Raw genomic sequence first — 16,926 nt, forward strand, 5'->3', positions numbered from 1 at the left:
GCTAATGCTGCGGCCCTTTAATATAGTTCCTGTAATACAGTATTAAAGGAACAGTTGAGAAGCACTGTTCTAGACCATTGCAGTAAATTAAAGAAAATATGGCAATAAAGTGAGTCCCATAATTTTTTTGGTTTCTCGCTGACTATACAACTTGTGCTTACACTGTACTGTAGTCTGTTAAATATGCAGTAAGATTATGACTAAAAAAGTACATATTTTACATAAAATAATTTAAATAAAAAATACTTCATTACATAAAAAATGCTAATGATCATCTGTCTGAACCTTTAACAAATGGTGTTCTTTTTGCTGGTGGAGGATCTTGCTTTGATTTTGATGTTGGTGGCTGCTGACTGACCAGGATGGTGGTCACTGAAAGTTGGGGTGGCTGCGGCAGTTTCTTAAAGTAAGACAGCAGTGAAGTTTGTCACATCGGTTGACTCTTCCTTTATGAAAGATTTCTCTGTAGCATGTGATAGAACTGCACGACTTCTTTCATAATTGGAATCAATCCTCTCAAACCCTACGGCTTCTTTATCAAATAGGCTTATGTAATATCCTAAATCCTTTATTATTTAATCAGTGTTCACAGCATTTCATTAGGAATAGATTCCATCTCAAGAAACTACTTCTTTTGTTCATCTGTAAGTAGCAACTCCTCTCATCCATTTAAATTTTATCATAAGTTTGCAGTTATGTGGTAATATCTTTAGGTTCCACTTCTAGTTCTCTTGCTATTTCCACCACATCTGCAGGTAGTTCCTCCACTAGTCTTGAGCTCTTCTTAGTCACACTACAGTTGGAATCAGCTTTTCCAAACTCCTGTTCATGTTGGTATTTTGACTTTCTTCTATGATTTACAAGTGTTCTTAATGGCATCTAGAATAGTGAATCCTTTCCAAATGGTTTTGTATTTACTTTGCCCAGATCCATCAGTGGAATCGCTCTCTATGTCAGTTACAGCTTTACAAAATGTGTTTCTGAAATAGCAAGAATTGTGAAATTACTTCTTGATCCAAAGGCCACAAAATGGAAGTTGTGTTGGCAGGCATGAAGACACTGTTCAGCTCCTTGTCCATCTCCATTAGAGCTCTTAGGTGACAAGGTGTATTGCCAGGTAGCAGTAATATTGTAAAAGAAGTCTTTTTTTTTTTCTGAGCAGTAAATCTCAACAGTCAGCTTAAAATATTTGGTGAACCATACTATAAAAAGATGTGCTGTCATCTAGGCCTTGTTCCATTTCTAGAGCATAGGCAGAATAGATTTAGCCCAATTCTTAAGGGCCCAAGACATTTTGGAATGGCAGGTGAGTACTGGCTTCAACTTATAAGTTAGTTTCTAACTAAAGAGAATCAGCCTGGCATTGACTTCTCTCTTGCTATGAAAGTCCTAGATTGCACCCCCTTCTTCCAACGGAAGACTGTTTCATGTACAAACAGGTTAGAATCTGTTGTTTAGTGAGCCACCTTTATCAGGTGTCTTAGCTGGATCTTGATAATTAGGCACAGTCTATATCAGCACTTGCTCACCTTTCACTTTTATGTTATAGAAGTGGCTTCTTTCCTTAAACCTCATGAACCACAACCTCTGCTAACTTCAGACTTTTCTTCTGTAGCTTCATCGTCTCACTCAGTCTTCATAGAATTGAGAGATTTAGAGACTTGGTCTGAGTTAGGTTTTGACTCAAGAGAATGTTGTTGAGGCTGGTTTGATTTTCTATCCAGACAACTGTTAAAATTTTCATCTCAGCAATAAGGCTGTTCCAGTTTTTATCATTCATGTGTCAACTGAAGTATCACTTTTAATTTTCTTCAAGAACTTTTTCTCTGCATTCACAACTTGGCCAAGTGGCACAAAAATTCTAGTTTTTGACCTATCTCGGCTTTTGACATAGCTTCCTCACTTAGATGAATCATTTCTAGCTTTTGATTTAAAGTCAGACACATAACTCTTCATTTCACTCGATTACTTAGAGGCCATTATAGGGTTAATAACTGGCCTAATTTCAATATTGTTGTGTCCCAGGGAATAGGGAGGCCCAAGGACAGGGAGAGAGATTGATGGTGAAGTTATCAGAACACACAGAACATTTATCCGTTGAGTTTGCCATCTTCTGGGCATGGTTCGGGTTGCCCCCCCAAACAGGTACAACAGTAAAAGACTACTGATTCCAGATCACTGTAACAGATACAATAATAATGAAAAAGTTTGAAATATTGTGAGACTTACCAGAATGTGACACAGAGACATGAAGCTTGTGAGCATATCCCATTGCTGATGGACCTGCTCAGTGCAGGGTTGCCACAAACCTTTTATGTGTTTTTTAAAAAATGCAGTATCCGTTGCCGCACCCACGGCATATAGCCGTAGTGAGGCAGTGCTGTCCGCGTTACAGAACGACGGGAAGGTGGTTTGTGCTCCCCGGAGCTTTGCCCCCAGCGCCCCCAGTATGCACAGCATCAGAAATGTTGCCTAGCATGCTCAGTTACCCGCTTAAGTTTAAAGATTGTGGCGTCTACTCATGTGTTTGTCATCCTGTACCAGAAGTCTGTTTGTTCTAATAAATTGTCAATATGTACTTTCCTAAGAATGAGCACAATGCACTACTAATCCAGATAGAGCACAGCCTTGTGAGCTGCTAAACTCAGTGACACCAACAATGAGCACATAAAGATGTTTTCCCACCAGTGAGCTAAGACGATAAGCCCAAGGACATGAAATACAAATTATCTACATAAGTTACAAAGTCACTGAAACACATCCACCCACCATAAAGTCCTGTTCAGAACATCTTGTTTCACCAACTGTCACACATAATAAAAATCAATAGGAAAAATAATACTTGTCAAGGAATTTACTCTAAATCAAAATTATAATTATCAATAACAATAAGATCAAATAGTAAATGTAGAATTAGTCAAGCATTAACGTAAAGAAGATGTTAAGCTGTTCTAAAAAGATAATAAGAAACTGAGATAGGAGGAAGCGGGCAGAGTTGACTAATAACCACCACCCTCCAGAAGCGGAACTTTAAAACATAACAATGCATGATAAATCACACTTGTAAACGCAAAGATAACCCGCGCACGTAAGCGGAAAGATTGCATTATGTAAGCTCTGTAAAAATGTATAAATACCAACATGTGAACCCAGTAAATTTACAGCTGCATACTTCACCCGTGGTGTGCCAGACTGTCTTTCCTGCGCCGACCTCTCAACTTTCCTCGTTCCTTCTCCCTGCACTCCCTCGGACTGAAGGCCACCGACAGGGCGGTCCGTTACAGGTGGCGCCTCGAACAGGGACCTGAAGGACAGGCCACCGACTGAGCGGTCCGTTGCAATCCGTGAAGCACAACAAAAGGAGATATGCCTGTATGTTACAGTAATTACGTGAGCTAGACAGTAGAGCAGGTAGAAATTTTTTAAGAAGTACCTGGTCAGTGTCTGCAATATATAGTCCCTCAGATAATTGACATTTTCGTTGAGTAAGATATGTTGAGAAACTAAAAGTTAATAGTTTAAATGAATAGGCATCATAACTTTGCAATAGTCATAATGAATCCATGACAGAAACAGTAGTGGGACTTAGAATCCTGTATTGGTGCTGTCCAGTTGTCACTATTACCAAGGCACCTAGAAAGGCTGATGCGTCTGCCCTCTGGTGGTCAGACAGAGCAACGCAGTCACTCCCTTAGCTCACTCCTTTATTCGTTCTTACTTTTTAATTTGAAATTTAAATGGGCTCTCCTCTGTCTGAAATTGTCTAAAAAGGCCTATCCCTGTTTTTAAAAAGTCTTGGCCTTTTTGTGTAGATGGAAAATCTGGATACTTTAATTCCATAACTGTGTTTTTCTTGATGGTTCTGAAAAATACTCTCATATTAGCAAACTTGGATGAAAAAGGTAAAAAATTATTTGGAAGAGAAATGAAATTTGTTTTCAAGTAAAAATGGTCTCAGCATTTAAAATGAATAGATGAGTATACAAAAGTAGGTCTGTTCCCTTTTTGAAGGTGAGAAAAAGACAACTAATAAAATGTTATGAAAATCATGTAGTTATTTGTATAGATTGGGTCCCTGTACACAAAAATACATATACCCCAAAGAGGTAGAGGTCTTCTGGCAGAATCAGAAATGTTTGTTGTTCTCCTTTGAACTTCTACACCCGGATGAGTAATGGAACTTTGCTTGGTTCTGAGATTGCAATGCTAATCATGCAGTAACCAAGCGGTGACATTTTTTTCTTTTACAGAAGTGGTAATCATATCTGAAAGCCAGCCTACAAATATCTGTATTTTCCTAGAGAAAACATAACCAGAATAAATGTGCCCAGGACAGTACGTGCCCCAAAGTAGGTGGTGGTTCCAAGTACCTGTTTGTCAAATGATATACTTTAAGAAAGGGAATCAGGAAAGGAGAAAGTAATTTAAGAGTCATTGATGGGATTATAAGTTATGTACCCTTTCTAGTTGGTTATTCACTGAACACTATTATTGGTTTGCTATATTTTGAGAATATTTTTTCTTTAATTTTAGAAAATAAAGCAGTTGGCGTGATGAAGTCAGGCCATGTGTTTACAATTGAGCCAATGATTTGTGAAGGTAAGAAGGATTCAGTGATATTTTTTAATAGAATTTTATTTAAGTTATCAAATCAGAGATCTATTCTGCTTACTTTCTTTTCCACTTCTATTCCATCTCAAAGTTGGTTCACTATCATGTAGAGAACTGAACATTTTAAGGGCTGGTAAGAAAGTCATGAAGATCCTGTCAGGGTGCATTGTATGTGGTAATAATTAGGAGCTGCCTTAAGCCTGAGTAGAAGTTCTTACTTGATGTAGGAGGGACAGACGAGGGGACAGAGGCTTTATGGAGCCATCTACTTTGAGGCAGACACATAGTTATATAATTTAGTTCTACACCATTTTTGAGATAGGTGTTATTCCCATTACACAGAGAAGCAGAGTAGCCTTCAGTAGAAGGTAATTAACTTGCCCAAGTCATGTAGCTAATCATGCAGCAGAATGTGTTGGCACTCCTGTCGTGGGGCATCACATAGCTGTGGTCTGTAGAGAAAGCACAGCACAGACATCCGGAGCTCTGGCAGTCTGCATCCCCATGGTTGTCACTCCCTTTAGCAAGATTGAAGCAGCGATAGAAGACTTGGTGTCCTAATGAGGGCTCCTGACTGAGACTGGCAAAGTGAATGTAATAATTGGAGCGTGCTGTCTGCTCATTTTTCTCAGGAATTAGGGGATTCTGAGGGAGGTGACAGTAGTAAGGTTTGTGTGTGCTGAGGGCTGTATTAAAGGATACCTCCTTTCTGTACCCTTCCAGTCATTTTGTAACTAGTCTTGGAAGTGACTGCCATGCTCTCTTTCTTAGTTCTCTCTCTTAGTAGTGATTCACTAATCCAGCCTCCACTCGTAGTGAGGCAGTGTTTGCTAGGGGCCACATTAAAGGTTACCTTTTTAACCTGATTCATTATTCCTTTTCTGTAAAATGAAAATAATAATCTTTATCTTGCCAGTACCCAGGGATGCTATAAGAATTAGGTGAGATGATTTATATTAACTGCTCTGTATTCTTTTTTTTTTTTTAGATAGAGTCTTATTATGTCGCCCTCAGTAGAGTGCCGAGGTATCACAGCTCACAGCAACCTCAAACTCCTGGGCTTAAGTGATTCTATTCCCTCAGCCTCCCGAGTAGCTGGGACTACAGGCGCCCGCCATAGCACCCGGCTATTTTTTTATTGCAGTTGTTATCGTTCTTTAGCTGGCCTAGGCCGGGTTCTACCCCACCAGCCTTGAGGGTGGGTGGCACCATAACCAATGGGTTATGGGCACCGAGCCTGCTTTGTATATCTCAAAGGACTTCACAAATGTAAGGTAGTGTTTTTGTCGTCTTAGTGGAATGAGAATAAAGTTCTGATCATGTGTAACATCTTAAGAGCTGTAGGTATATTGGCATTGGGAGGAAATAGTGGGAGTTACGAGCCATTTTGGTTACATAACTGGCACCTCATTGATGAACATAATTTAGCATTTTCAGGAATAATCAAATAATTTTCTACAGGACCAGTACAGGTAATAGTCACCTTATAGCAGATATTCTTCAGTGTAACTCAACTAGGTAAAATCCCAGCTCTGGAATGGAAAGTCTCTTATCTGAAGGGGAATTTCCTCAGAAGAATAGTAGCTAGATATGTTTGATTTGACATTATTAAATATTCTGTTTGATCAGACTGAAATAAAATCAAAGTAATATTTTAAACCAATTTGTATGGAGGTCATTACATCGAGAAATACCTATTTACTCATCTTTAAGATGTTTGACAAGGCCTGAGTTAACTTTTCTTTAGCTACCTCATATTTTCTTTTTAGCCTAAGATTTAATATTATACAAGTAAATTACTTGACTGCAGAGTTTAGGTTCTGGGATTTGTTTGTGTGAGTCAGTGAATCCTAAAGTAATATGTTTCACCTAAAGATTACTCAAAATGAAGAATGTATTGGATTTTTTTGACATCTAATTTTGAAAGCTCTGTAAATACATATTTTTATAGTAGTTTCCAGAATTGCCTTTCTCATTCCACCTCTGCCTCGCATCTTCTGGGCCTTACTTTTCTATTTTCCCTTCAGTGTGCTCTACCCACACTCCTTTCCCTACTAACTATTGTCTCCCAGCTTCTTTCACTGGCCTTTTACTTCCTTTTCCATTCTGTTACATAATATTTTTCTCATCTTCTTGCACCAATCTCTTTCTTTCTCTCTGCCCCTCTTTCTGGTTATAGGGGTGTGTCTTACAAAACTTTCACCATCTGATTGTGGTGTCTGCCATTTTGAAATTGCATCAGGAATTAAATGCTACAATAAAAGTGTTGCACAATTTCCTTCACAATATGCATTAAATATGGTTTAGTCAGATGCCAGAGTTATACCAGGAAAGAGCTAAATTCATTAATTCAAGTTTTTCTTTTAGTTGTTTGGGATGCATTGAAGGTACAAAGAATTAGGTTACACTGATTGTATTTGATAGGTAAAGTCTCTCTTATAATTGTGTCCCGCCCCCAAAAAGTGTGCCATACACCGTGACCCTCTAGCCCCCATTAATTCAAGTTCTTAACTCATAGTTCTGTAATGAGTGTTATCAGTGTGTTTTCTAAAATGAAATCCAGCCCCTTTATTTTGGAAATTTTATCTTGATTTTATATTTGTGAAATATTTTTAAAAAGTGAAATAGTAATACACCTGAGGAAATTTAAACATCATCATCATTACTTTCATGATACTAAGACCAAAACGAAGTTGAAAATGCTTTGGTTAAAATTTTAAGTGAATCTTAATAGTGGGCAGCGGCTATGGCTCAGTGGGTAGGGCGCCGGCCCCATATACTGATATACTGAGGGTGGCGGGTTTGAACCCAGCCCCAGCCAAACTGCAACAAAAAAATAGCCGGGCGTTGTGGCAGGCTCCTATAGTCCCAGCTACTCAGGAGGCTGAGGCAAGAGAATTGCCTAAGCCCAGGATGGGGAGGTAGCTGTGAGCTGTGTGATGCCACGGCACTCTACCAAGGGCTATAGGGTGAGACATACTGTCTCTACAAAAAAAAAAAAAAAAAAAAAGCTTAATAGTGAATTTTCTACTTGGTTTTTTTCTTGATATGCACTTAACCTGGAGAGCTTATTTAGTAAACTGAGTGATTGGATTAAGAAATTGTTTTTGTTTCTTTAAGGTGGATGGCAGGATGAAACCTGGCCAGATGGTTGGACTGCGGTGACAAGGGATGGAAAGCGGTCTGCTCAGTTTGAGCACACCCTGTTGGTCACGGACACTGGCTGTGAAATCCTAACCCAGCGACTCGATAATGCGCGGCCTCACTTCATGTCCCAATTTTAATTTCTCACAAGATGGCACATCTCAGTGATATCTTCTTCCTGTACTGTGCATTTTGTTGAGAGTACAGAGAAGAAGCGGAATCTTTTTTATCACTTGTTTTGTTTTGACTGTAGATAAGAAAGGACTACAGCATTTGATGTGTGTCCTCAAGAACTTGTCTTGGGTCTGAAAAAGCTGAGAAGAATAAAGGAAACATTGCTCAACTCTTCAATGCCTACCCTCCTCCCCACCTCCCCATCTCTTTCTGTGCACCGCTTTTCTCATTGGCCCTTTGAGCACTTTTACTTAAATCTGCTTCTAGTTGCTTTTGTCACTGCCTACGAACCGGCTGTCAAGAGCCAGCTGCTTTTCAGGTGAATGCTGGAGATGAGAATCCTTGAACCTTTAGCAATATATGTTGCACCAGATTTTTAAAATTATCTGTATGGAGATATATATGTATATGTTTTAAATTCCATATACATAATCAACCAAACATGATGTGACCTGGGGTTTGTGTTTGGTTCTGCTCTGACAGGGTTATGTGCCGTCATACATGGACCCATAGTTTGCAGTGATTTAATTCCTGGTTGGGAATTGGCTTCTCCCCTACCCCATGCTGATTATTTACACTTGTTAATTGTGAGTAGGTAAGACTCACTCAATGAGACTTTCTCCAGTGTGTGTTCATGTATGTCAGTGAATGAATGTGATAAAATTCACTTTGGAAAAGGTTATTAGGCTTTTTAAAGTCTAGTTTTTGGCGAAAGCATAAAAAAAGAAAAAACACAGCTATGCTCCATGTGGTGGCTGGCTGTTGTAGGGCATGAGAATTTTTGTAATACATTGCTATTTCAGACCTCTGCTTGGTCAGAAATGGGAGGGGGAAAGACCCTCTTCCCTTCTCTATTTTATTTCAAGGACATACCTTGGAGGTACTCAGAGAAGGGTGAAGTCACTCTGTGGAGGATGCTAGGGAGCAAGTTCTACGGGGTCTCCAGCTATGAGCACAGTGTGTCAAGTGGGCTGTCAGATTCTAACCTGTAGTAGACCTGACAGTGATGAGAAAGGAACTTCTTTGTACTGTAACTTTGCAGCAGGGATGCATCTGTCCCTTGGTGTGCTGAAAACACACCTCATCTTTATGTAGTTGGGAGCCTCATTACATGTAGAAATGACCTCAGCTGCCCAATATCTGTGTTCCTTTCAACCATTGTCCAAATAGGAGTGTATCCTGTGAAAACATATCAGATCATAAAGTCATTGTCATTAGAGTGTACTTGATTACTTAAATCTGATGACTTTCTTGTAATATAATTTGATACCACTGACATTAAACTTAGACCATCTTTCCCAGAGTGCCTCAGACCATATTGCTTTAAAGTAATTATAATAATGTTTTCATTACTTTTATTATTTTAATGATTTAGTAAAGTGACTGAATCTGGTATAGACTTTTGGGGGTATGTGTGTGAAGTTTTTATCAAACTGTAATATTTGTGAATGGAATGCCTTGCAATATGAATGTTAATATAATGTGTAAAGGGAGATTAAAAAGTTTGAATGATTATCCTACCTTGGAGTCATTAACTTTGTTGCATTTCTTTGGGATTTTAGATGGTAGTGGTGGGCATGGGGAGGCTTTTTGAGATAGGGTCCTGCTCTGTCTCCTGGGCCAAAGTGCAGTGGCATCATAGCTCACTGCAACCTCAAACTCCTGGGTTCAAAGGGACCCTACCACCTTGGCTTCCCAAATTACTAGGATTACAAGTGTGAGCCACTGTGCCCAGCCTACATAAACTTTTAGAATAATCTTTTTTCCTGTCAGTCCTCCAACACCTTTGGAATTATAATCTAGAAGAAAAGAAACATTTGCACTTTATCTTCATTTTATGTCTTTTGCTGATAAAATGGGTTAATGGGATTAGAACCCCTTCAACAACGCATTTATACCATTTGCAACCTTCACGTCTAAGTTAATAGGCAAGAGGAGGTTTAGGGATTTGTTTGCCATTTTAACTTGATTCATTTGTCCTTTAGCTACTTCTGGTTTTCCTTGTTTTGGTTAAAATTGAGAGCAGGGTCCTCTACTTTGCTAAAGCCTCCAAAGCACCCTAATGATACATGTAAGCTATTGCCTTCTTTCTTAATTAAATTTTATTTTATTCTAATTTTTATTTTAAATTTTTCAAATTTATAGAAAAATGGAAAGCACAGTAAAATGAAATAATCATCTATCTTTTATCTATGTTTAACAAGTGTTATTTTGCCATCTTTAAACCCTTTTCTTTTGAAAGAAGCAGCATCATACTTTACCCATTATTTCAGCATGTATCTCTTAAAACAAGGATATTCTCTTACATGATCATGATGGAATTAGAAATTTAATATTGATACAGAATTATCTAATGTATAGTACATATTCTTAATTTTTCAGCTTTAACCCAGATATTCTTTAAAACTTTTTTCGTTTTTTTTTTTTAATCCAGTATCCAATTTCTTTTTCTTTCTTTCTTTTTTTTTTTAATGTTTTACGAAAGGGGACACTTATAAAATCAGGCCAGTTAGCTTATGCAAATCTGTTTCTCAAGGGTACAGGATAAAATAGGCAGAAGACCACATACATAGGATGATGTATGTCCCATTTATTGTGTCCTTACTACCTTATACCTGATACTTAATTTGATCATTTTGGTGTCTGTCAGGTGTTCTTGTTAAAAAAAAAAAAAATCTAGTGTAGGAGGAGTTAGTGGGAGACTATTTGGAGATTGTGTTCCCTCAATGGTTTTATCATTCATTGATAATCCTTGCCTAAATCCATTCACTTATTAATATTACACTGGTGGCTACAAGTTTGCTAAGCCTAGCATTGCATCTACATTTATTAGTGGACATTCTTCTTCTTTTTTTTTTTTTTTTTGAGACAGTCTCACGTGTTACCCTCCATACAGTGCCATGGCATCATAGTTCACAGCAACCTCAAACTCTTCGGCTTAAGCAATTCTCTTGCCTCAGCCTCCCAAGTAGCTGGGACTACATGTGCTCACCACAATGCCCAGCTATTTTTTTTTTTTTTTTTTAAGACAAGGTCTCTCTGGCTCAGGCTGGTCTCAAATTCATGAGCTCAGGCAGTCCACCTGCCTCGGCCTCCCAGAGTGCTAGGATTACAGGCATAAGCCACCACACCTGGCTAACTGACATTCTTCTACAAGAAGCCCTTTCCTCTTAGTCTACTCACTTTCTTTGAGTACTGATGTGGGGTCATGGATTATTTTTTAGAGTCCTAATTATGTAATAGTTCCAAATTTGGCCTGCATGTTTTGGGTTATTGTGAACCATCAGTCTTTGAGTACACTTCCTTGCTTTTTGCTTTAGCAAGATATCTATTCTAGGCTTATGTATTTTCCTGCCCCAGATTGGCTGTTTCTCCAAGAGGCCTGGTTTCTTTTCATGGGAAATGGTATTTGGAAATCAAAATCTGAGTTCTACTGGGGTATTATGGCTTCAAGGCCCTTTTAGGGAACAGACAAATGTATTTTTAATGGGTCACAGGTTCATTCTGATCCTTGCATCTTAAATGTAACAGTGATTTTCCTCTACCTTCTCTGTTGTTATTTGTATCATCCTTTTGACTTGCTGAGAATTTGCTTCCAACCAATTGTTTGAATATAGGAATGGCTTGGCCCTTACAAAAGGACCTGGCTATGGTTTAATAAGCTAATTTTTAGCAATGCATGAATCTTGGGGACAAAATATATAGTATGAGTTGGGAGGGTATTTTAGTGTCCTGGAATTTCGTAACTGTTTGAGATAGTGTGATAAGATTGTCGCCATTCACAGGAGGGGGTGCAGAACCCCCAGCTCTGATGGTTCCTGAAAGTGGGAGAATGGTGGCCCAGTGTGGACTGAGCTCAGTAGGCAGAGCTGGTCCCAGGCTCCGACTGGGCCACTGAGCAGAGGCTTGCCGGGGGTGGATTGAGACTCAAAGGTGGGGGTGTAGTCCCATCAGAGCTGGGGGTTCTTCACCCCCTCCTGTGAATGGCGACAATCTTATCACACTATCTCAAACAGTTACAAAATTCCAGGACACTAAAATACCCTCCCAACTCATACTATATATTTTGTCCCCAAGATTCATGCATTGCTAAAAATTAGCTTATTAAACCATAGCCAGGTCCTTTTGTAAGGGCCAAGCCATTCCTATATTCAAACAATTGTTTGGTTGGAAGCAAATTCTCAGCAAGTCAAAAGGATGATACAAATAACAACAGAGAAGGTAGAGGAAAATCACTGTTACATTTAAGATGCAAGGATCAGAATGAACCCGTGACCTATTAAAAATACATTTGTCTGTTCCCTAAAAGGGCCTTGAAGCCATAATACCCCAGTAGAACTCAGATTTTGGCCCAGTGAGCAGAGAACACCCTTGGATCCCTCTCTGTTAAGCAGGGTTTGTACTTCCTAAGACAATTTGATTGGAACTCATGTCTGGGGCTGTCCATCCAGGGATACTCTTAGGTTGACCTTTGAAGTTCTATAGTGGAAAAGAACTGAATGGTGGGGGCAGGGTGCCACAGCTGTCTGTATTGCTCCACAGCAAGATTTAAACCTCATGCCATGGCTTCTTAGGATAGGATGAGGTTGGCTAGTTTCAAAACAGAGCCAGCTTGTGCTATCTCACTAAGTAGGTCCTCAGAGTCTCCAGCCAAAACTCTGAAAGGGGCCTTTGTAAAGTTGAAGGGGATAAGCCACGATTACAAAACCTAGCACTTTGGTAAGGGGCCGATTAACTCTACTACCTAGGAACCCCAATTCAATCTCACACTACCATTTCTAATAACCAAAGGGTGGAAAATAAACATGGGGTGGAACCAACAGAAGAATTCTGGCAGCATGAATAACCAGAGTTGATCAACCCTTCTCCCCAAGGAATAACAAAGGCGATTCAACTGAAAATGCCATGCATAGACAAATGTCTGAAATGTCAGCAATCGAATTCAGAATATGGATGGCAAGTAAGATGAATAGAATGTAAGAAAAGTTAAAAATTGAAATCCAAAGAGTAGTTCTAAAATTGTCTCAAGAAATTAATGAATTCAAAGACAAAGTCATCAAAGATATGGACATAATGAGAAAAGAGATAGCAGAGCTCAAGGAAATGAAAAAGTTATTCAAGGAGCTCTGAAATATAGTAGAATCCCTCAGTAATAGAGTTGACCAGGCAGAAGAAAGGATCTCTGAAACTGAAGACAAAGCTTTTGAATGTTCCCAAATGCTCAAAGAGGCAGACAAATGGAGAGGAAAAACTGATCATTCTCTGAGAGAGTTGTGGGATCACTCCAAAAGATCAAACATTGATCTTATAGGAATTCCTGAAGGAGAAGAGGATAGTCCTAAAGGTACAGATGCTCTCCTCCAAGGGATTATGAAGGAGAATTTCCCAAGCATTGTAAGAGATATAGAAATTCAGATAGACAGTTTCAGAACCCCAGCAAGACTCAATCCAAATACAGCACCTCCTGGCACATTGTGATTAATTTTGCCAAACTTAAGATGAAGGAGCCAGCAGCAAGCAGCCAGATGTAAGAAAAGCATTACCTACAATATCAGAATGACTGCAGATCTGTCAACCGAAACATTTCAAGCCAAAAGAGGATGGTCATCATCCTTCAATCTCCTAAAACAAAACAATTTTCAGCCCAGGATCCTGTATCCAGCTAAACTGAGTTTCATTTGGGATGGAGAAATCAAATACTTTAATGACATACACATGTTGAAGAAATTTGCCATAACTAAACCAGGTCTCCAGGATATTCTCAGACCCATCCTCCACAATGACCAGCACAATGATCTACCACCAAAGTAAACTCACTCAGAAATTTTTGAACAAAGCTCAACTTCCACAGTGATGAGAGGATTAAAAATGTCCACTGGACATTTTGGAAAACATGACACCCAAAGCACTACCATGCTTATCAATTCTCTCAATTAATATGAATGGTTTAAATTGTCCTCTAAAGCGGTACAACTTGGCGGACTGGATACATAAATTCAGACCAGATATCTGAAGTGTATAAGAATCTTATCCTACCTTAAAAGATAAAAAGACTCAGGGTGAAGAAATTATAGAAGGACATCTATAATACAGGCAGATGGAAATTAGAAAATAGCAGGGGTTGCAATTTTATCTGCAGGTACAATTGGTTTTAAACCAACAAAGATAAAGATAAGATGGTCACTAGATATTTGTCAAGGGAAACACCAAACATGAAGAGATTTCAATAATTAACATTTATGCACCCTACCAGAATGCTCCTAAGCTTATAAAGCAAACTCTAATGGAGATGAACAACTTGACATCTTCCTGCACTATACTAATTGAAGATTTTAACATCCCTTTGACAGTTTTGGACAGATCCTCTAAGAAGAAACTAAACAAAGGAATATTAGGCTTAAACCTGACCTTACAACAAATGGACTTAACAGACCTCTACAGAACATTTCATCCTAATAAAACTGAATATACATTCTTCTCATCAGCTCACAGATCATCCTCCCAAATGGATCAGAACTTAGGACCCAAGTCTAACCTCAGCAAATTTATAAGAGTAGAAATTATTCCTTGTATATTCTCAGACCACCATGGAATAAAAGTTGAACACAATAGCAACAGGAATCTTCATACTCAAACAAAGTCATGGAAACTAAATAATCGTAGGCTCAATAATAACTGGGTCATAGATGAGATTAAGAAGGAGATCACCAGGGCAGCGCCTGTGGCTCAAAGGAGTAGGGTGCCAGCCCCATATACTGGAGGTGGCGTTCCAACCCAGCCCAAAACTGCAAAAAAAAAAAAGGAAATCACCAAATTTTTGGAACAAAATGACAATGAAGACACAAATTATAAAAACCTCTGGGATACTACAAAGGCAGTCCTAAGAGGGAAATTTATAGCACTGAAAGCCTTTATCAAGAAAATAGAAAGAGAGGAAGCCAGCAACTTAATGAGTCATCTCAAGCAAATGGAAGAGGAAGAACATTCCAACCCCAAACCCAGCAGAAGAAAAGAAATAACCAAAATTAGGGCAGAATTAAATGAAATTGAAAACAAAAGAATCATTCAGAAGATTAATGAAACAAAAAGTTGGTTTTTTGAAGAGTAATAAAATTGATAAACCTTTGGGTAACCTAACCAGAAACAGAAAAGTAAAATCTCTAATATTGTCTATCAGAAACAACAAAGGAGAAATAACAACAGACACCTCAGAAATTCAAAAAATCCTCAACAATTACTACAAAAACCTCAATTCCCAGAAATATGAAAATCTGAAGGAAATGGACCAATGCCTGGAACCATGCCACCTTCCTAGACACAACCAGAAAGAATTAGAAATCTTGAAGAGACCTTTATCAATCACTGAAATAGCATCAACTATACGAATTCTCCCAAAAAAGAAAAGTCTGGGACCAGATGGCTTCACATTTGAATTTTATCAAATCTTTCAAGAGGAACTAGTGCCTATATCATACAACCTTTTCCAAAATATAGAAAAAGAAGGAATACTTTCCAACACATTCTATGAAGCAAATACCACCCTGATACCCAAACCAGGAAAGGATCCAATAGAGAAAGAGAATTATAGACCAAGATCATTAATGAATAGTGATGCAAAAATATTCAGTAAGATCTTAGCAAACAGAATTCACAATACATCAAAAAAAATTTTACCCCATGATCAAGTTAGTTTTATTCTAGGGTTAAAGGGTTGGTTCAATATATGAAAATCTATAAATGTAATACATAATGTAAATAAAAAACAAAGACCATATGATTCAATTGATGCAGAAAAAACTTGATAATACCCAGCATCCTTTCATAATCAGAACACTTAAGAAAATGGGCATAGAAGGGACATTTCTTAAACTGATAGAGGCCATCTACAGCAAACCCACAGCCAATATTATATTGAATGGAGTAAAATTGAAAGCATTTCCACTCAGATCAGGTACTAGGCAAGGTGCCCACTGTCTCCGTTGCTATTCAACATAGTAATAGAAGTCCTAGCCATTGCAATCAGGCAAGAGAAGGTGATCAAGGGTATCCACATAGGGTCAGAAAAGATCAAACTCTCACTCTTCGCACATGATATGATGCTATACCTGGAAAATCCCAGGGACTCAACTACAAAACTCTTAGAAGCAATCAATGAATACAGCAGCATCTCAGGATACAAAATCAGTACTTACAAATCAGCAGCTTTTATATATGCCAACAATAGTCAAGTTGAAAATATAGTCAAGGCCTCTATTCCTTTTACAGTAGTGCCAAGAAAGATGAAATATCTGGGTATTTACCTAACAAAGGATGTGAAAGATCTCTATAAAGAGAACTATGAAACTCTGAGAAAAGAAATAGCTGAAGATGTTAACAAATGGAAAAACATACCACGTTCATGGCTGGGAAGAGAATCAACATTGTTAAAATGTTCATACTACCCAAAGCAATCTACAGATTTAATGCAATCCCTTTTAAAGCACCATTGTCATACTTCAAGGAACTTGAAAAAATAGTGTGTTTTAAATGGAATCAGAAAAAAACCTTGAATAGCCAATCCATTATTCAGAAATAAAAACAAATCAGGAGGTATCACATTACCAGACTTAAAGCTATACTATAAATCTATAGTGATCAAAACAGCATGGTACTGCAGAAACAGAGAAGTAGATTTATGGAACATAATAGAGAACCAAGAGATGAACCCAACTACTTATCATTTGATCTTTGATAAGCCTATCAAAAACATTCAGTGGAGGAAAGACTCCCTATTTAACAAATGGTGCTGGGTTGAACTGTAGAAGACTGAAACCAGAACCCCCCTTTCACCATTAACAAAAATTGATTCTCACTGGATAAAAGATTTAAACTTGAGACATGAAACTATAAAAACACTAGAAAAGAATGCAGATAAAACACTTGAAGATATTGGCCTGGGAGAATATTTTATGAGGTGGGCCCCCAGGCAATTAAAGCAACATCAAAAATACATTACTA

At 38.3% G+C, this 16,926-nt stretch overlaps 1 protein-coding gene across 2 annotated transcripts in view; it reads left to right on the plus strand.

Annotated features, from left to right (window-relative positions):
• METAP1 (methionyl aminopeptidase 1) overlaps positions 1–9,442 on the plus strand; it is a 58,754-nt gene extending 49,312 nt beyond the window's left edge. For both annotated transcript variants that reach the window (XM_053554066.1, XM_053554148.1), the window contains exons 10-11: positions 4,534–4,599; positions 7,732–9,442. In XM_053554066.1, coding sequence (XP_053410041.1) covers positions 4,534–4,599; positions 7,732–7,895 — 230 coding nt within the window. In that variant the 3' untranslated portion in view covers positions 7,896–9,442. The remainder of the gene's footprint in view (positions 1–4,533; positions 4,600–7,731) is intronic.
• The last annotated feature ends 7,484 nt before the right edge of the window (positions 9,443–16,926 follow it).

Source organism: Nycticebus coucang, chromosome 1, assembly GCF_027406575.1.
Source record: "Nycticebus coucang isolate mNycCou1 chromosome 1, mNycCou1.pri, whole genome shotgun sequence".
Classification (NCBI taxonomy): domain Eukaryota; kingdom Metazoa; phylum Chordata; class Mammalia; order Primates; family Lorisidae; genus Nycticebus; species Nycticebus coucang.